At 37.0% G+C, this 21,862-nt stretch overlaps 1 protein-coding gene across 7 annotated transcripts; it reads right to left on the reverse strand.

Moving 5' to 3' along the window:
- Window positions 1–3,728: 3,728 nt before the first annotated feature.
- Window positions 3,729–21,336, reverse strand: LOC111308114 (phospholipid-transporting ATPase 1-like). 7 transcript variants are annotated; one of them, XM_089751398.1, is made up of 4 exons: window positions 20,705–21,333; window positions 19,023–20,231; window positions 5,551–6,162; window positions 3,729–5,076 (listed from the first exon to the last, which is right to left on the reverse strand). In XM_089751398.1, the coding sequence occupies exons 3-4, from the start codon at window positions 5,588–5,590 to the stop codon at window positions 4,739–4,741; spliced, it is 378 nt and encodes a 125-aa protein (XP_089607524.1). In that variant the 5' UTR covers window positions 5,591–6,162; window positions 19,023–20,231; window positions 20,705–21,333; the 3' UTR covers window positions 3,729–4,738. The 7 variants fall into 7 exon arrangements, 4 of the variants coding, with proteins under 4 accessions (XP_089607524.1, XP_089607523.1, XP_089607526.1 ...); XR_016331888.1 differs by lacking the exon at window positions 5,551–6,162 and having other exon boundaries at window positions 20,705–21,334; XR_016331887.1 differs by lacking the exon at window positions 5,551–6,162 and having other exon boundaries at window positions 3,729–5,165; window positions 20,705–21,334.
- Window positions 21,337–21,862: the final 526 nt, after the last annotated feature.

Genomic DNA, 21,862 nt, shown 5'->3' on the forward strand with positions numbered 1-21,862 from the left:
TTTCTCATATTTCTTAGACTCCAATCTCTATTATATATATAAAAAAAATGTATGTATATATATATATATGTAATGGTTTGGTTCATAAGTTTATAAAGTAAATATCCGTGCATGTGAATACGGAAGTTCGTAAACTACTGAGTTCACATAATTAGGATAATGATATGGCTGTTTCATGGCAATTTCAATACATTTGCTTAACTCCAAATGAAAGGATTTCATTTAAGATTTCTTTTTTGTAATTGTTTGATTCACAATTACATAAATTAAATTTCCATGCACGTGAATACGAAAGTTGACAAAGTCAGGGTAATGGTGGTTTCATGGCAATTTCCATGCATTTGCTTAACAGAAAAAGATTTACAGTGGAAAGGATTTCATTTAAAATTTTCTTTTCTGTGCTTTGTTCTCTCTTTGAAATTAGAATGGGGCCCACGCTTCACCAAAATTTTTTTTTAATATCTATGAAAAATTTCAATTGAATTAACTATAAAGGGTAATTTTAAATTAAATTGTATTAAATAATAATTGTTTATTTAAACGTTTTTATTTCTTATATGTTTTAGTATTTACATATATTGATATTAATATAATTATATTAATTATTTAAAAAGGAAGAGATTTTTGGAGGTTCTAGGTTGTTTGGACAGTGGCAAACTGGTGTTTTGGGAGCGACAATCATAATGTTGGGTTTAGAATTAGGGGATTATAGAGGGTTTTGTGACAATCTAAACCAATTAGTTGATAGAGGGAAGTGAGAGGAATTGAAAAAAAGGGTTTTGTTTTTTTTGAGCCAACAGACGGTAGTTGAAGGTTTTGGTAGCTGTGATAACGGTTGCCGGAAGGGGCCGAATTCTAGAATTTTAAAGTTTTTGTTTGAACCTTTGAATTTTTAGAGCCAGATCAGAGGTTTTGATATTTAGAGAGAGAAATAACAAATGAAAAATGAAAGAAGTGGCTGAGCTGTTTGGATTTCATAACCCATTTCCAAACGGTGTCGTTTCAGATTAAAGAAGAGAAGGATCCATGTGTCTTCTCAAAATTGGCTCGAGATCCGTACATCCCTCGTATCTCTACGGATGATAATAAGGAAAGTCAAAAATATCCGAAACCAATGGATTTTAACCTGATTCGACCCTTAAGGTCAGTTTTTATTTTTTTGAAAATTAAATATTGGATCGGGTGGTATAAAAAAATTTCGAATTCAGGTCGAGATCAGATTTTAGACAAATCCGATCTTATTCAACTCGATATATATAAAAAAATTATTTTTTAAATTATTTATTTAATTTTATATTTAATTTTATATTTATATTTAAAATAATATTTTATTAATTTTAGGTCGGATCGGATCGAATTTTGGTATTAAATTAAAAAGATTTTCGGATCGAATGCGGGTATAAATTTTATATGTTTAAAGTCAGGTCGGGTTTGAGGCTAGCAAAAACCCATCCTGACCCGACCCGTTGCCATCACTAATGATAACAATTTAGATTGAATTGAATTTGATTAAGTTTAATATTTTTTTTTCAAAAAATGTATAGTAATATAAATTTTTAAAATTTAACTTAATTTTTTTTAAATTGATCTATTCGAATTAAATTTTACAGATTCAATTTATTGGTTTTTAAAATTTATTTTTATATATTATTTAATATAATTTTAATATATGTAAATAAATTTTTATATAAAATAATTATTTTATTTTATAAAAATTAAAAAAATATATATAAATTGATAAAAGCATACAATTCAATTTGGTTCAATTTTTTTTAATTTGTTACATTTCGATTTAAAATCTAATCCAAACTTAATATATATATTTAATTTTTTTTTTTTTTTGAATTGGTTTTTGATTTTTTTTTCCACTTTTCCCTGTCCTAACCAATATTGACTAATTGGTAATTTTCTTTCTTTCTTTCTTTCTTTTATTATCTATTATTTTATTTTTTTAGTTATTGTATTTTTTTTGTTGATAATTTAGTTTCTTGGTTAGAAAATAATGAAAAAAATAAAAATTTGGTTTTGTAAAATTGGAAAATTAAAAATATATTTGCAAAATTATTTTGGTATAAATTTTGAAATAGTGAAAAATTCCTCGATTATGAAATTCTAAGAATGGATGGAATTTTCCCAACTGTCTTCTTTTTCATTTGGTACAACATTAAGTGTTGCATGAATTTTTGTACTACTAGAGATTCGTAAAAGATGTTCCAAGCATTAGCAGTACTGAATTCTTTTAGTTTTATCTGTCTTTACTTAGTGGACTATTATGAAGTAATTTTCCTGTTTCAAAAATATATCTTCAGACTAATGGTTTTAAGTATTCATTAAATATTAGATTTGTAGCTTATCTTATCTATTTATTTATTTATTGTACATTTCCTTGGAATGATATTCATATGAATTTTAAAGAATTTTGGAATTATAAAAAATTTGTTATAAGTGGAATGTTAATACTTCAGGTTATATTCCGGATTTTTAATTATTTATATGTCTACTCACATAGAAAAAAAAAAATACCCCATTTAGTTTTTTTCTCTTTTTTTAGATAAATATTCACACTTTATTGTATGTAAATCAGTCTTTAATCTTTTATTTGTAACTAAATAAATTCTTATTTCAAATGAAAAGTTGACTTTTGTTGCTGTCAACGTAAGGGTAGATTTATCTTATCCACATGAATTTATTAAAAAAAAAAAACTTGATGACGTGGCCCAAAATTGGAAAAGAAATTTTGTAAAATGTAAGAAACAAATTTATTTGTTTAATTGAAAATTATTTCATCGTATCACATCAACTTCGGATCGGTAAAAATATTCAACTAGTGTTGATTGCAATAAAAGCCAAGCTTCTCTCATTAAAAATTTATTTAGATATAATAAAAATATTAAGATCTATTTAAAAAATAAAAAAATTCATGATTTTTTTTTTTTACCATTTTAGCTTTTATAAATCTACTCACCTTTTTTTCATTTTTTTTTAAGTTTTAATATATACTTAACCTCTTAATCTCTACTTATTTAACATGCTTAAATCTTTTCAAATTCATAACTTATAAGAGTTTAATAAACATGCATGATATCGGAACTAATATTAAGTAAGTTTTTACATTTTCTTTAAAACACAAATTTTATTTAAAATATTATTTTTTAACCACATAGTGGGTGTCATAACGTCTAGATCCGGGGATCTATCGCCAGACATTGATTTTCAGGGAGTCGCCACCAATCTTTTTTATCTAGGTGCGATTGGCCACCTAAAGAATCTGTCCTTTCAGGGAACACCTAAGCTTGAGGGTCCCTAAAAGAATAGGTTCAGGTCTGCTAACCAGAACAAAGTTCGGGAGTTCGGTTACGTGTGAGGAAGGTTATAGCACCCTCACAACGCCCATCAAAAGATGGTACCAGCTTGAATTTGTGTTATCCAAAAGCCTTAAAATTTTACCAAGTAATTAATTATTGGAAATTATTCTCAATTGACTCTAATACTTTTAGCAGAAAATTGAGAAAATTCCCTCACCTCAAGAGTATGCAAGAAAAACTACTGTTTCACTTGCAGAGGCTCCGTCGTCGGATTATTTAAAGAAAAAATCAAAATCAAAATCAGAATATAAGAAAAGAAGGATTTTTTTTTGTTCAGGGAAAATTGATACTTTCAACTTTTCCCCAAAAATCTTTTTTTTAATTTATTTTTAAGGAAAATTGATACTTTCAACTTTTCCTCAAAAATATTTTTTTCCTTGAAATTATTATTTTTATTATTAACCAATGTTTTTAAATCATGAAAACATAAAATAAAATGAGTGAATAAATGACATGCTACAGCCAAAAAAAAAAAATCAAAATGGGAAAGAAAATATCTTACCAAAAATTGAGCTTAATCTCGGATCAAAACCCATTTTAGTCAACTTTCTGAATCAAGCCTAGTTTCTTGAATGAGTTTCAACTCAAGGCTTTGGTTTTGATTAGTGAATGGCTCGGGTTTAAGGTCTTGGGTGAGCCTGTCTTGAAGCTGTTTTTGCTAACTGTATTCCTCTCTCTATCATCACAAACATAAGATAGGCAGCTACCCTTCTTCGAATAAATGCAGAGATGTCTGGTGCTAACGTCAATTCTGGAGATGACACACGAACAGTCTCCACGTCCTTCTGAGCAAAGGGTAGCAGCAACTGACTGTTTTCAGAAAACATTTAGAAATGCTTCAGCAAGTTTATCATCCACTTCAGAAACCATTTCAATCAGTTCCCATCTTTTTCTGCAACTGTGGCCTCCATTTCTGCTGTACTTTTTCAGCATCAACTTTTTCTCCACTGGTTGAGAACTTTCCATGGATCAGCTCCCATTCGATCGAGTTTGTTAATAAAGGCGAGTCTCGAAACCTCATATCTTCTCATTTGTCGATCAACAGTAATTGACTGACTTTGTATACCATCAACACTACACAGAACCCAAATGGCACCGTCAAGAACATGCAGCGCCCTCTCCACTTCAATCGTAAAATCAACATGACCGGGCGTATCAATTATATTAATCTGATAATCCTTTCAGGTGCAACACGTGACAGCAGATTGGATAGTAATTCCTTTCTCTCTTTCTGAATCCATGGAGTCCATCTCTGCTCTGACGCCATCTTTGCCACGAACTTCGTGGATGTCATGGATCCGACCCGTATAATAGAGAATCCACTCCGTTAGCGTGGTCTTGCCCGAGTCGATGTGAGCGGAGATTCCGATGTTTCAAAGTCGTTCCATTGACTTGCTTTGCTTTGAAGGAGAAACTGCACTGTTTAGCATTGCTTTTGTTTCCTGCCCAGCATAAACCACCACGCCTAATATCCAATCCATGTTCTTCAGCTGATAACCACGTAAAACCATGTTTGATTGGCTGAAGGGGAATTTTTGTCCATTAAACTCCATGTTGGCTGTGAACTCATAAATATTCCTATTAGGCTGCTCACATCTGATCAGCCCCGATATATTACAACCTTCAAATAACAAAGAAGCTGTTTCCTTCTTAGCGTATCTTGTCTTCAGATCTCTCCTCGAATCATTAATGTAGATCAGCCTTGGATTTTCTGCACATAACAGATTATCATCAAAATCCACACTTTTGTTACGAAACTTCCGGGACTCATTCAACTTATCTGGCACCACAGATGAACCCCTGGAAATATCAAAGCTTGTACAAGTGTTACTGTTATTATGCAGCTCAAAAAAAAAAAAAATGAAGAGAAAACAAAGAAGCCAGCAATAAGGCCTACGCAAATCGTCAACACAATCAGAGACAGCAGATTCAAAACAGGCCCCACAGAAAATCAAAAGTGTCACTAAATCAATAAGAAAAAAAAAAAAAAAAAAAAAAAAAAAAAAAAAAAAAGGAAAGAACTCTGTCGACGAATTGAATGGGAACGTTGACAGATCTCTGATAAAACAACTCAACTCAGCTCCCACAGATCTCCTCTTATTCAATAAAATGCCAAAACTAGAAACACAACTTGAGAGAAAAAACGATTATTAGATACGTATTTATTATTTTTGAAGCAACTTGCCCATTTCTGAAAGCACCAAATGCGAAGAAATCCCAATCATCAGACATTCCAGATCTCCAAAAAGGTCCCCTTCCCCTCAAATCTGGAGCAATTCCACCACATTGGATAAATCTTGGTATTTAAGCACTTCTCGGGTCATGGATGGGGAGGTCACCAGGATACCAATCCTGCTCCCAAGTTGGAGTTTCACAACTGGCCCGAAGGTATGAGCTAGTACAGCAAAGTAAGAGTGAAAGTAAAGGTCAATGAAGGGAAGGTTGGGAAGCCTCCAGGGCTTGTTGGCGATGGGGGTTTCCCCTTTTTGTTTGGCTTCTGTTTTCTTTTCCTCTTGGTTTCTGTTTGGCCTTTTCTTTTGCTACCTCCCCTCTCCTATTCGGATTCTTCTTCTCTCCTATTCGGATTTCTCCTCTATCTTTTCTCTCAAATCAGTAGCTTTGCTCACTGTTTTCTGTCTGTTCTTGACTGTTCCAGGGGGTGCTTTATATAGGGATTGATCAGGAGTTTCTGATCAATCCCAACTCCTCCTTGGACGGGGATTCAGTCTTTGAATCCAATTGGACTCTTTAGATTGAATCCCCACTCCCAGTAGGATTCTTCAGCTTCAATCTCAACCTTCCAAAAAAATCAAATAAATATAAAAAAAATAATAGATAATTAGAACAGATAAATAAAAAGATATTAAAAAAAAAAAAATATATCTGATAATCAGAAAAAAAATCAGAACAGATAATTTAAAAAAATAATAATAAAATAAGATAAACCCAAAAATATTTTACAAAAATAATAATAATAATAATAATAATAATAAATATATAACTATATAAATAATATACATATAAATCTAATCTAAATAAATAAATACAGATATACATATATTAATAATAATAAATATAAAAATACAAAAGAAAAGAAAAAAAAAAGGAAAAAAAAAAATAATAATACATGATTGAATTGGGCCTTACCCATTTGGGCCAGGCCCAAATGATCTGGGTCAGGCCCAATTGATCTGGGTCAGGCCCAATTGATCCGGGCCCGGACCTGATTGGGTGTCTACAGCTGCCCCTCTTTGCACATTTTCTGTGAAACAGAAATTGCGCAAAGACGTAGACACCCAATCAAGACTCAACTCAACATTTTTATTTTTGATTTTTTTTTTTGTTTTTATTTTTTTTATTTTTTTGATTTTTTTTTTGATTTTTTTGTTTTTGTTTTTTTGTTTTTTTGTTTTTTTTTTTTTTGTTTTTTTTTTGGCCGAAGCTCCTCTAAACAGAGACTCAACGACTTTTGAAAGTAAATTGCTCCTCTAAACAGAGGCAACGGACTTTGGAAAGTAAATTGCTCCTCTAAACAGAGGCAACACGACTTTGGAAAAATAAATTGCTCCTCTAAACAGAGGCAACGGAACTTTGAAAAATAAATTGCTCCTCTAAACAGAGGCACCACGACTTTTGAAAAGTAAATTGCTCCTCTAAACAGAGGCAACGGAACTTTGAAAAATAAATTGCTCCTCTAAACAGAGGCACCACGACTTTTGAAAAGTAAATTGCTCCTCTAAACAGAGGCAACGGAACTTTGAAAAATAAATTGCTCCTCTAAACAGAGGCACCACGACTTTTGAAAAGTAAATTGCTCCTCTAAACAGAGGCAACGGAACTTTGAAAAATAAATTGCTCCTCTAAACAGAGGCACCACGACTTTTGAAAAGTAAATTGCTCCTCTAAACAGAGGCAACGAACTTGGAAAGTAAATACTCCTAGACAATCATGTCCGAAGGAGTTGAAAGTTGTGTTTGAAGGGATTTCAGGAGATTATGCCCAAAGGTCTTATAAATCAACCCTGATACCAAGAGACATCCTATTTCGAGGATTAGGAACTTACCTGACAAGCTTTCTCTTTTTCAGTTTTGCAAAATATCTTCATATTTGTCTTCTCCATGTGGGATGTTGGAACACCCCTGCTTCTGAATTTGTACACTATATTCTCTTGAAAGTAGTGTATGCTGTGCAAATGCATATGAATTTCAATGCATGCTATGCAAATGTTGACCAATTAATTCATGTTCAATGTATGGTACTCAAGTTTCTCTAACTCTTTTTTCTTGGGTGTCAAGCCCTTTGATTCCTCAAGGATCCAATTGCACTGCTCTTCTAAGATCGAACCAGTGTAGCTCTCAATTGTCTCTTCCATTCACATTCTTCTTGTAAGAAATCTCTTCCTAGATTCAATGTCCTAATCAGGAGCTGAACGTCTTGATTCTGCCTTTTTACTTTAGACTTATTCAATGTAATGTAAAAATCTTTCCTGTTGTTATTCATTCATCAATCGTTATTTCAAATTCAAAAAGTAAGAATGCATTTGCACATTTCTTCGATGGTGGGGTATTAAAAGAATCTGAATGTTGAGAAACAGTCATAAGAAAAAGACACAAAGAATGGAATAGAATGTCTCTTATTAGCAAAATGTTGGCAAACTTTGGTCAAGAAAGAAGTACAAGGATAGGTATGGGGACAAAGCCCAAAATGAACAATCAGATAATCATGATAACACATCTCAAAGTCTTTTCTGAAAACTCAACCCTCTGATGTATTTAACAACTTGGAACTCTTCCGAACTTGTTGGCCCCCATATCAGCAGACTTTTAAATTCGATGCTGTATCCTCCTTATCTAAGCTGCCTTTTCAGGTTTTTAACTTAGACAAACCCCCTATGACTCAAACCGCCCTTTTTGGGTTTTCGCCTTGAGTCCTCCTTTTTCATTCACTTTTCCTTTTTTCCATTTTTTCATTTTTTCATTTTTTCATTTTTTCCATTTTTTTCATTTTTTTTTATTTTTTTATTTTTTTTGTTGTTTTTTTTTTTCAAGCATAGTATTTCTTCACAGCATCAGAATTTACAGGATGGGGTAAATCATTTCCATCCATCTCAGTCAGTATCAATGCTCCACCCGAAAAAGCCCGTTTCACCACATACGGCCCTTCCCAATTCGGAGTCCATTTTCCTCTACTATCGTGCTGGATTGGGAGAATTCTTTTCAAAACCAACTCTCCTTCTCGAAAGCAACGAGGCCGAGTCTTCTTATCATGAGCCCTCATCATTCTTCTTTGGTATAACTGACCATGGCACAGTGCAGTCAATCTCTTTTCTTCTATGAAATTTAACTGCTCATAACGTTCTCGAATCCATTCAGCCTCTTCCAACTCAACTTCTTTTAAGACTCTCAAAGAGGGGATCTCTACTTCCACTGGTAGTACAGCTTCCATCCCATAAACCAAAGAAAATGGGGTTGCCCCAGTAGAGGTGCGAACTGACGTTCGATATGCAAGCAAGGCAAATGGCAACTTCTCATGCCAATCTTTGTAAGTCTCGGTCATCTTCTCCAGAATCCTCTTTATGTTCTTATTGGCTGCCTCAACTGCTCCATTCATTTTCGGACGATAAGGTGCCGAGTTATGATGCTTGATCTTGTATTGAGCACATATTTCTTGCATCATCTTACTATTTAGATTCTTGGCATTGTCTGAAATAATTCTCTCCGGAAGTCCATATCTACAAATGATCTCTTTCTTTATGAACTTGCAAACCACGGAGCGTGTCACATTTGCATATGATGCTGCTTCCACCCACTTTGTAAAGTAATCTATCATCACAAAAATGAATCTGTGCCGGTTAGAAGCTTTTGGAGTGATTGGACCAATGACATCCATGCCCCACATTGAAAATGGCCATGATGGTGCCATAACATGTAAAGCAGATGGTGGAGCAAGGATCTTATCAGCATATATCTGGCATTTATGACATTTACGAGCATAGTCGATGCAATCATTCTCCATCGTCAACCAGTAATATCCCGCTCTCATGATCTGTCTTGCCATCATATGTCCACTAGCATGTGCCCCACATATTCCCTCATGCACCTCTTTAATGATTTTCTTCGCTTCAGTCTCATCTACACACCTCAATAATACTTTATCTTTACTTCTTTTGTACAGGACATCCCCATCCAGGAAAAAGCTCATAGCCAATCTTCGGATGACCCTTTTATCATTTTCTGTTGCATGAACTGGATACTGCTGATCCTTGACATACTGTAAGATGTCATAATACCAGGGTTTTCCATCTCTTTCCCCCTCTACATTAGAACAATACGCTGGTATATCCTTAACATCTAACTTGATGGGCCGAATGTCCGTATTATGATTAATTCGAATCATCGCGGCCAGAGTAGCCAATGCATCAGCAATCACATTCTCTTCCCGGGGTAAGTGATCGAACTGGACATCTTCAAATTGTTTTGTCAGCTCTAGAATATACTTATGATACGGAACGAGTTTTGAATCTCTCGTCTCCCATTCTCCTTTCAACTGGTATATGACTAGAGCTGAGTCTCCAAATACTTTCAGTACTTTCACTCTTCTTTCTATAGCAGCTTGCAGGCCCATGACACATGCTTCATACTCAGCGATGTTATTTGTGCAATTAAAATTTAACCTCGCTGTTACAGGATAGTATTGTTCTTCTGGAGAAATCAAAATTGCCCCAATTCCATGCCCCAAGGCGTTAGCAGCTCCATCAAAGTACATTCTCCAACATCTTTCCATATGCTCCCTTTCCTCCAGTCGGGAAATAGTCATTAAGTCTTCGTCAGGGAATTCCAGCTTCATCGGCTCATACTCTTCAGTAGCACGATCTGCAAGAAATTCTGCTATAGCGCCTCCTTTTATTGCTTTTTGGCTCACATATATAATGTCATATTCTGAGAGCATTACTTGCCATCTAGCGATTCTTCCTGACAAAGAAGGCTTCTCGAAGATATACTTAATTGGATCCAATTTTGCTATGAGCCACGTAGTGTGATAAAGCATATACTGTCTGAGTCTTTTGGCAGTCCACGCTAATGCACAACACATTTTCTCCAATGAAGAATACTTGGATTCATATTCAGTGAACTTTTTACTCAGATAGTAAATAGCTCTCTCCTTTCGGCTAGCTTCATCTTGCTGCCCCAGCACACATCCCATTGAATTTTCATTTACAGTTAGGTACAGAATTAAAGGTCTTCCTGGAACAGGTGGCACCAATATTGGAGGGTTCGATAAATACTGCTTAATTTTATCAAACGCCTCTTGACATTCTTCGTTCCATTTCCCAGGATTATTCTTACGGAGAAGCTTAAATATGGGATCACATTTGTAAGTAAGCTGAGAGATAAATCGAGAGATGTAGTTCAATCTCCCCAGAAAACCTCGAACTTCTCTTGGTGTGCTGGGGGGTGACAAATTCTGGATGGCCCGTATCTTATCGGGATCGACTTCGATTCCTCTTTCACTGACCACAAAGCCTAGCAACTTTCCTGACCTTACCCCAAAGGTGCACTTGGCTGGGTTTAATTTGAGCTGAAATTTCCTTAACCTCTCAAATAACTTTCTGAGGCTAGTAACATGATCTTCACCCTCACAAGACTTTGCAATCATATCATCTACATACACCTCTATCTCTTTATGCATCATGTCATGGAAGAGTGTTACCATGGCCCTTTGATATGTTGCCCCAGCATTCTTTAACCCAAAAGGCATGACTTTGTAGCAGAAAGTTCCCCACATGGTCACAAAAGTAGTCTTTTCCATATCATCTGCAGCCATTTTTATCTGATTGTACCCCGAGAAACCATCCATAAAAGAGAAAATCGAATGCTTAGCTGTGTTATCTACCAGCGTGTCGATATGAGGTAAAGGAAAGTTATCCTTTGGGCTAGCCTTATTCAAATCCCGATAGTCTACACACATTCGTACTTTTCCATCTTTCTTAGGAACTGGGACTATATTGGCTACCCATTCTGGATACTTGGCCACTTGTAGAAAACCTGCATCGAATTGTTTCTTCACCTCCTCTTTAATCTTTAGCAGCATTTCGGGCTTCATCCGTCTCAGTTTTTGCTGAACTGGCTTACATTCTGGCTTTAGGGGCAATCTGTGCTCCACTATCCCTGTGCTCAGTCCTGGCATATCCTGGTAAGACCAAGCGAATATATCTACAAATTCACAAAGTAGATCTGCCAACCGTTGCCTATCTTCAGATGTAAGTGAAGTACCCATTCTGACCTCTTTTTTATTCTCTTCATCTCCTAGATTCACTAAGTCCACTACCTCCTGATGAGGCTCAATTGGCTTATTCTCTTGTTCAATCATCCTCATTAGGTCCGGAGGCATAACATATTCTTCAGAATTCTCTTCATTATCAAGTTCATCAGTATTGATTGGATTCTCAAAGCTAACCCCTTGATTGTTATCATGATTATCTTCATGTTCATTTAAAGACCTGCAATTGAATGAAATGGGGATATGTTGGCAAGATGTGCTTGGAGAGATGAAAAAAAATGAAGACACAAGAAGAAATGAATGAAAATGCATCCTTCCTATTTTTTATTAAAAATAATAAATGATGAATGGCCCAAACAAAAAAAAGATCACCCCATAGCCTTGGGCCAAAGCTATTGAGATGTCACAATTACATTTTATCAAAATCAAAAGTTAGAGGCATTTCAATGGCACTCCAATTGTTCAGCTCATAGTCTTGTGGACAAAGGCGAACCCATTCTTCTTTGTTGAACTCCACTTCATCTTCAACAGCATTAATGGCTAACTGGGCAAAGTCCTCTTCCACACTTTTCTTTGCACCTGGGTTCATAAATCCTCCAGGTCTGAAGGTTTCGTACAAGTGTGGGATAAACATCAGTCTTGCTGTCTTTCTTGATGGCCTTCTTTTGACTTCCCACTCTGCCATCTCATATCCTAAGCCTGCCCTGTCGCTATTGTCTGCTATTGTCGGAGGTTCTTTAATTCCCTGCAAATTTTTGCCTAGCCCAAGTCCTGGACACCAGCCTTTGTTGATGACTTGGCTCACCACTATCTTTGAAAAAGGCTGGCTTTGAAAACCTTCACCTACAGTATTAACCAGCTCAAAAGATCGATAGGAGCATTCCAAAGCTTCTTCAGCAGCCTCTACATATGGAGTGTTCAGTGGTTGGGTCACTAGCATGTCTTCCTCCCCAACTACCACTACTAATTGACCTTCCACATTGAATTTGATCTTCTGATGCAAAGTAGAGGGCACAGCTCCTGCCATGTGAATCCATGGCCTTCCTAACAGACAGCTGTAGGATGGAGAGATATCCATCACTTGAAATTTTATATTGAAGGTGCACGGCCCAATTTGTAAGGGCATCTCAATATCCCCCAGGACTTCTTTTCTGGTTCCATCAAAGGCTCTCACAATCATCTGACTGTCCTTCATATGAGAGTAATCAATGGGTAACCTTGCCAAAGTTGACATAGGCATGACATTGATGGCAGAACCATTATCGATAAGGACTTTGGCTATGATATGACTCTTGCACTTGACTGTGATATGCAGAGCCTTGGCATTTCTTTTTCCCTCCGAAGGAATCTCATCATCGCTGAATGAAATGTGATTTGGCATGACTAAATTTCCAGCCAGGTGGTTCACATATTCAACAGACACGTTATGTGCTACGTATGCCTGATTCAACACTTTCAACAGGGCATTTCGGTGTGGCTCTGAGTTCAGCAATAGTGATAATAATGAGATTCGAGCTGGCATTTTATTCAGCTGTTCCACAACTGAATATTCACTATGTTTTACCAGCTTCAGGAATTCACAAACCTCCCTTTCTGATACTGGCTTTGGCTGATCTTCTTCAGACTCTATCTCTGGATTATTTCGTCTTTCTCCTTCTTTAGCCTTCTCTCTTCTAGCCTTCTCTAGCATTTCTGGGGTGTAACATCTCCCACTTCGAGTAATGCCTCCTACACCAGTAATGTTAGAAGCATCGGCTTTGGAGACCTCTTCTTTTTGCCCCTGCACTACAGCGTCACATCCATATCTCCAGGGTACAGCTTTATCATCTTTGTATGGGAAAGGAGTTGGGACTTTAAAAGTTACCGGCCTAGGGAGGAGCTTGTCTATGACTGATTTTGGTTTGTTTCCACACCGAATTGTCACTGGTTTGGGAAACAGCTTTTCAGGCCTATCATTCATGCACACTTCAGCATTCTTCAAGCTTTCTTTTTCTTCGTAGACCTCTATCTGATGTGAATTCAAGAGTTTTTGCACCTCTCGGTGAAATTGTTTACAGGTCTCAATGGAGTGGCCTCTTGCCCCACTATGATACTTACAACTAGTACCAGCTATATATACTCCATGATAGCTGTGTGGACTTACCAGTTGCATCATGTCTGCCTTTCGTAAGACATCAAACAACTGATCGAGAGGTGTCTTAATATCTACCACTTCTTTCTTCACATGGCGCTCATGCTCTTCACCTATAGCATTCACATTATGATTTGGCAAAGGATTGCCACTAACATTTGGTGCAGTCATCCCTCCAGTATCAAAGCAAATCATCCCATCCTTAATCAATCGTTGCACTTTATATTTCAGGGTAGTGCAATTTTCGGTGGAGTGACCAGCAATCCCATAATGGTAGTCACAGTGGGCAGTGGGATCATACCACTTAGGGTAAGGTGGCTTGAGGGGTTCCAATTTACTTGGAGCAATCAAATGATTGTTGTAGAGCTCCTTGTATAATTCCGTATAGGTCATGGGAATAGGGTCAAAAATAGGTCTTTCGCGAGTGGTTCGTTGCTCCCGCGAGCCACCAGCAGGGTTAGTTGGGCGAATTTGTGGTTTTGGGGTGGGTTGAATGTTAGAACTGTACATGGTGTTTTGGGGTCTATGAGAGGTTTGATAGGTTTGGGGGTATGGTGGTTGGTATGGGTGAAAAGAAGTGTTATTTACAGTGGGGTGATAGGGCAGATATTCTGGTGGGGGGTAGGGCGAATAACCCCTAAGTTGCTGTCTATCAAAGCTCACAGCCTGAGCTTCAGTTTCTTTTTTCTTTGGGATTCTTTTGCTAGATGCTTCATTCCCTTCTAGCTTGCCATTCTTGATGGCACTTTCAATGATTTCTCCTGAAATTACCATATCGGCAAAATTCTTTGTTGCATTCCCTATCATCTTTTCATAATAGGGAGGTTTTAAAGTGCTAACAAATAGCACTGTAGTTTCTTTCTCGGTCAGAGGAGGCTGTACCTGAGAAGCAATATCTCTCCACCTCTGGGCATACTCTTTAAAAGATTCGTTTGTCTTTTTCTCCAGATTCTGTAAAGACAAACGATCTGGAGCCAAATCGATGATATGTCGGTATTGACTGATAAAGTCATGTGCCATATCGCTCCAAGAGCGAATGCGAGTCCTGTCCAGTTGAACATACCATCTGGCCGCAGAACCAGTAAGACTGTCTTGAAAAACATGCATCAAGAGTTTCTCATCCTGTGCATGAGCTGCCATCTTCCTGCAATACATGGTGATATGGGTTTTGGGGCACTTTGTACCATCATATTTTTCAAATTTTGGTACCTTGAACTTATGGGGGATAACCACATCAGGAACTAGGCAGAGCCCCGCAGCATCAACTGACCCATAGAAGCTAAATCCTTCCACGGCCCTTAGCCTTTGCTCTAGCATGCTAATCTTGGAACTCTCCTCAGCTTCCACTCTCATCTTTTCTTTCTCCTTCTCTTTTAAATCATCTAGATCAGGAATTGGTTCTACTGCCTTTTCAGTGAAGACAGGATTTATATAACTGTTATACTGCCCTGGGTTGAAAGTTGATGGCATTCCAGGATATGTTGGATATGCGAAATGTTGTGGTGGGACCTCTTGGGCAGACGGAGCTTGAGGCGGGCCAAAACCTGGAGGGTACAAAGGGTCAGCCACTTCTTGCTGGCTTGTACTTCCTTCAACTCCTTTTCCTTTGTTCATGTTATTTAGAGCCTCCAGAATCTTGCTTAGCTCACTTTCAATCTTCTCCTGAGCTTTTTCTAGCTTTTCGAATCTATGAGAATTTTCCTGCTCCATTTGCCTTGCTCTGGATCTTGTGTTGAAACGATGGGCAGGGTTTTCGCTAGATGGAGCTATCCTTGGAACCTTGAGTACCATACCTCAGAATTAGTAACTTTGCATGATTATCACATGGTTAAAGTGTAATGAATGAGAATGCAATGAATGAAAAATGCATGTATGCAGAGAACATTTGCCTTAAAACGGTATTCAACTAAAAAAATTTCATTTATTCCAAAAAACTTTGATCTACATTGAGTTTATCCCTCTAGAATTATAGCCATAAAATTGTTTGATCTGTTCATATTGGGCTTTGGCTTCTTCTATGAAGTTCAACAGACGCTGTCCATGTTCTCCTACTGGGGCCACCACTTGTCTTAATGCTTCTGCCTCTTCCACCATCTCTTTTGCCTTACATACCCCTTTATGGATCTGGGTTGTTAAGTGCTCAATGTATTTCTGCCTCCCTAGGTTCTCTCTTTTACCACACCAGACTTGGTATGATAATTCTCTATGTTCTCTAACCAATGCAGCAATGTGGTCTCCTTGTTCATCCAACCTTTGACTTAGCCCGCTCAAATAACTGTTTAGCATGTTAATTTCTGCCTGTGCTTCAGTACTTTCTTCTTCTAATTCGGCATACTCTTGCTTCAGTCTTGTGTTTTCCTCAGTCAGCTCGACAATGGTTATCCCTTTGGCCCTTTCTCTCACACATAGCCTCTTATGCTCCTGGTGTAACCTTGCTAGATCTTCAGTAGCTGCATCACGTTCTCTAGCAATCTTATGAACTTTAACTTCATAATTTTCAGCTCTACCTTTCCACTGGGCTTTTTCTTCTTGAAGTTCTTGAATTTCTTTCTTTAACTTGATCTTTTCAAATTCAAACTCTTTTGTTGCCAGCTCTAACTCTGATGGTATCTCTTCAAGCTTTTCTTCTGTCGGTGGTTGAGAGACTTCATAAGTGAATACCATTTCCTGTCTTCTCTTTGTTCTCCAAACCAAGTAACCTGGAGTGACTTTTTCAGTGAATGGTCCAGGACTCACTCTTTGGGGATTTTTCCATGCTTTGATCATCCCATTCATCCTCTGAAATGCTTTAGGCTCACTATAAGAGAAATCTAACTGATAAAGCCCATAAGTCATAGGAATAAACTGTTCTCCCCCTAATTGTCTCCTCACTAAGAGCGGTGCATAATTCGTCACTCCCCATAAACCCAGAAGTGGAACCACTGTACTATCTCCACATTGGTATAACATAGGCTCTCGATTCATCCATGGGACTAACCATCTCACTCTGGCACCTTCCAACTTTTGCAAGAAAGTTATCCATTCTTGTTTAGACTTCTGCTTTGACCACCCACTTTCACAGAACTCTTTGATCGGAAAGCGATTACGGATATAAATCTTCGAGAAAGCACCATTTCCATGTTCGAAATGGCTTTTCATCCACACATACAATAACTGTATGCATCCTATGAAGCGCCCTCCATTCCGACGACAATAACTCAAGGATCTGATAGTCTCTGCTAATATCACCGTTGAGGGATTACAGCCATTGATCACACTCTCGAAGAAATCAACTACCTCTATCTCAATATGTCCCAAAACCTTTGGAAAGATTACCAGTCCGTATATAGCCAAGGCAAATATGTCCAACCCCCGTTCTTCATTGGCATGTTGCATCAGAAACTCATGAAAGAACTTCCAAGGTAGGCAGACCTGTTCCTGTTTCTTCTTTGTATGAGAATCCACAACTTCCTTGTTTATCCCCATGAGTTGAGCCAGACTTTTACGAAATCCTGACTTATGCTTTTTGACATATATCTTGTCAGGAGTCTTGAGATACAAACCCAACAAGACCGAATATTCTTCTATGGTGGGAGTCATATCAACTTCATTAAAGATGAAACACCTGTATGTAGGATCCCAGAATTGTGTTGCAGCTCTAATTAGTTGGTCATCAACAGCCACTGCTAGAAGGTGTGCTATATGCCCATGTTTCTGACAAAACTGCTCTTGTCTTGACGGACTCATCTTCTTCCAGATGTCAACCAAATCTTCTAAATTGTTCTGTTTGAGGAGGATAGATGTTTCTTGAGACAGAGTAGACTCATACCCATTTGGCAAGCAATCTCCCATCTTCAGTTGGGTCTTTTCTGACAAGGCCCTTACCTCATTAGGTGTCCCACAGGGTGCTAATACTGATGAAGAACAAACTAGGCGTTCATTGGTGTCCATGAAAAAAAAAAATTTGTTGAAGACCGTTTTTCAGGCAAATGTTCTTTATGCAACTTTATGATGTGCACATGAACCAATGCAAAAGAAAAAAAAAAAAGGTTAGTATACCCAGAAAAAGAATAAATAACTAAATAAATTTAAACATCACACAAAGTAAAAAGGATGAATCCTATGCTTTTGGTCAATTCTAACAGGAAGGGTGATGGCTCTATCTATGGGTTAGGCACTCTTAAAGTTCACTATATGCGGTTTTAGGGTCAAAGTCTAAAGGTCCTCAAATTGTTCCTTACATCCTTGTCCATCACAGACTAGTAAGGCACCCTAATCCTCACCCATTACAGGCTACAAGCGGAAAAGGTTCAATTTGAGTGGGAGTATTTCGCTAGCCACTGCGGAGGCATTAGACCTCACGAAAGCAATAGGTACTTTACTCCCTCCTAAAGGGACGGAGCTCGGGTGTAGAGCTCATGTTATGCACATGCATATGAATGACATAATTAACAGACATGAATGAATAATAATACATATATACAAAAGGGTTCAATTTTATTAGGCTTTTGGATAACACAAATTATTTGCTGGCCTGACTCTCAGGGTCCCCAGTGGAGTCGCCAAGCTGTCATAACGTCTAGATCCGGGGATCTATCGCCAGACATTGATTTTCAGGGAGTCGCCACCAATCTTTTTTATCTAGGTGCGATTGGCCACCTAAAGAATCTGTCCTTTCAGGGAACACCTAAGCTTGAGGGTCCCTAAAAGAATAGGTTCAGGTCTGCTAACCAGAACAAAGTTCGGGAGTTCGGTTACGTGTGAGGAAGGTTATAGCACCCTCACAACGCCCATCAAAAGATGGTACCAGCTTGAATTTGTGTTATCCAAAAGCCTTAAAATTTTACCAAGTAATTAATTATTGGAAATTATTCTCAATTGACTCTAATACTTTTAGCAGAAAATTGAGAAAATTCCCTCACCTCAAGAGTATGCAAGAAAAACTACTGTTTCACTTGCAGAGGCTCCGTCGTCGGATTATTTAAAGAAAAAATCAAAATCAAAATCAGAATATAAGAAAAGAAGGATTTTTTTTTGTTCAGGGAAAATTGATACTTTCAACTTTTCCCCAAAAATCTTTTTTTTAATTTATTTTTAAGGAAAATTGATACTTTCAACTTTTCCTCAAAAATATTTTTTTCCTTGAAATTATTATTTTTATTATTAACCAATGTTTTTAAATCATGAAAACATAAAATAAAATGAGTGAATAAATGACATGCTACAGCCAAAAAAAAAAAATCAAAATGGGAAAGAAAATATCTTACCAAAAATTGAGCTTAATCTCGGATCAAAACCCATTTTAGTCAACTTTCTGAATCAAGCCTAGTTTCTTGAATGAGTTTCAACTCAAGGCTTTGGTTTTGATTAGTGAATGGCTCGGGTTTAAGGTCTTGGGTGAGCCTGTCTTGAAGCTGTTTTTGCTAACTGTATTCCTCTCTCTATCATCACAAACATAAGATAGGCAGCTACCCTTCTTCGAATAAATGCAGAGATGTCTGGTGCTAACGTCAATTCTGGAGATGACACACGAACAGTCTCCACGTCCTTCTGAGCAAAGGGTAGCAGCAACTGACTGTTTTCAGAAAACATTTAGAAATGCTTCAGCAAGTTTATCATCCACTTCAGAAACCATTTCAATCAGTTCCCATCTTTTTCTGCAACTGTGGCCTCCATTTCTGCTGTACTTTTTCAGCATCAACTTTTTCTCCACTGGTTGAGAACTTTCCATGGATCAGCTCCCATTCGATCGAGTTTGTTAATAAAGGCGAGTCTCGAAACCTCATATCTTCTCATTTGTCGATCAACAGTAATTGACTGACTTTGTATACCATCAACACTACACAGAACCCAAATGGCACCGTCAAGAACATGCAGCGCCCTCTCCACTTCAATCGTAAAATCAACATGACCGGGCGTATCAATTATATTAATCTGATAATCCTTTCAGGTGCAACACGTGACAGCAGATTGGATAGTAATTCCTTTCTCTCTTTCTGAATCCATGGAGTCCATCTCTGCTCTGACGCCATCTTTGCCACGAACTTCGTGGATGTCATGGATCCGACCCGTATAATAGAGAATCCACTCCGTTAGCGTGGTCTTGCCCGAGTCGATGTGAGCGGAGATTCCGATGTTTCAAAGTCGTTCCATTGACTTGCTTTGCTTTGAAGGAGAAACTGCACTGTTTAGCATTGCTTTTGTTTCCTGCCCAGCATAAACCACCACGCCTAATATCCAATCCATGTTCTTCAGCTGATAACCACGTAAAACCATGTTTGATTGGCTGAAGGGGAATTTTTGTCCATTAAACTCCATGTTGGCTGTGAACTCATAAATATTCCTATTAGGCTGCTCACATCTGATCAGCCCCGATATATTACAACCTTCAAATAACAAAGAAGCTGTTTCCTTCTTAGCGTATCTTGTCTTCAGATCTCTCCTCGAATCATTAATGTAGATCAGCCTTGGATTTTCTGCACATAACAGATTATCATCAAAATCCACACTTTTGTTACGAAACTTCCGGGACTCATTCAACTTATCTGGCACCACAGATGAACCCCTGGAAATATCAAAGCTTGTACAAGTGTTACTGTTATTATGCAGCTCAAAAAAAAAAAAAATGAAGAGAAAACAAAGAAGCCAGCAATAAGGCCTACGCAAATCGTCAACACAATCAGAGACAGCAGATTCAAAACAGGCCCCACAGAAAATCAAAAGTGTCACTAAATCAATAAGAAAAAAAAAAAAAAAAAAAAAAAAAAAAAAAAAAAAGGAAAGAACTCTGTCGACGAATTGAATGGGAACGTTGACAGATCTCTGATAAAACAACTCAACTCAGCTCCCACAGATCTCCTCTTATTCAATAAAATGCCAAAACTAGAAACACAACTTGAGAGAAAAAACGATTATTAGATACGTATTTATTATTTTTGAAGCAACTTGCCCATTTCTGAAAGCACCAAATGCGAAGAAATCCCAATCATCAGACATTCCAGATCTCCAAAAAGGTCCCCTTCCCCTCAAATCTGGAGCAATTCCACCACATTGGATAAATCTTGGTATTTAAGCACTTCTCGGGTCATGGATGGGGAGGTCACCAGGATACCAATCCTGCTCCCAAGTTGGAGTTTCACAACTGGCCCGAAGGTATGAGCTAGTACAGCAAAGTAAGAGTGAAAGTAAAGGTCAATGAAGGGAAGGTTGGGAAGCCTCCAGGGCTTGTTGGCGATGGGGGTTTCCCCTTTTTGTTTGGCTTCTGTTTTCTTTTCCTCTTGGTTTCTGTTTGGCCTTTTCTTTTGCTACCTCCCCTCTCCTATTCGGATTCTTCTTCTCTCCTATTCGGATTTCTCCTCTATCTTTTCTCTCAAATCAGTAGCTTTGCTCACTGTTTTCTGTCTGTTCTTGACTGTTCCAGGGGGTGCTTTATATAGGGATTGATCAGGAGTTTCTGATCAATCCCAACTCCTCCTTGGACGGGGATTCAGTCTTTGAATCCAATTGGACTCTTTAGATTGAATCCCCACTCCCAGTAGGATTCTTCAGCTTCAATCTCAACCTTCCAAAAAAATCAAATAAATATAAAAAAAATAATAGATAATTAGAACAGATAAATAAAAAGATATTAAAAAAAAAAAAATATATCTGATAATCAGAAAAAAAATCAGAACAGATAATTTAAAAAAATAATAATAAAATAAGATAAACCCAAAAATATTTTACAAAAATAATAATAATAATAATAATAATAATAAATATATAACTATATAAATAATATACATATAAATCTAATCTAAATAAATAAATACAGATATACATATATTAATAATAATAAATATAAAAATACAAAAGAAAAGAAAAAAAAAAGGAAAAAAAAAAATAATAATACATGATTGAATTGGGCCTTACCCATTTGGGCCAGGCCCAAATGATCTGGGTCAGGCCCAATTGATCTGGGTCAGGCCCAATTGATCCGGGCCCGGACCTGATTGGGTGTCTACAGTGGGTGTCTAAAATTTTAGTATATATAATTCCTTTACTAGTATAATCAAAAGATTTACAATTCAAATTACTTATCATAACATATAAATCTGTAAATCTATAG

This window comes from Durio zibethinus, chromosome 22, assembly GCF_047325235.1.
Source record: "Durio zibethinus cultivar Kanyao isolate XHJ-2024 chromosome 22, ASM4732523v1, whole genome shotgun sequence".
Lineage (NCBI taxonomy): Eukaryota > Viridiplantae > Streptophyta > Magnoliopsida > Malvales > Malvaceae > Durio > Durio zibethinus.

Coding starts and splice junctions, on each gene's coding strand:
- LOC111308114 (XM_089751398.1), bottom strand. CDS start 5,590: ATGATTGGGATTTCTTCGCATTTGGTGCTTTCAGAAATGG. Junction 5,077..5,550: donor TTTGGTGCTTTCAGAAATGG/GCAAGTTGCTTC, acceptor TGTTATGTGCAG/AAAATCCAAGGCTGATCTAC.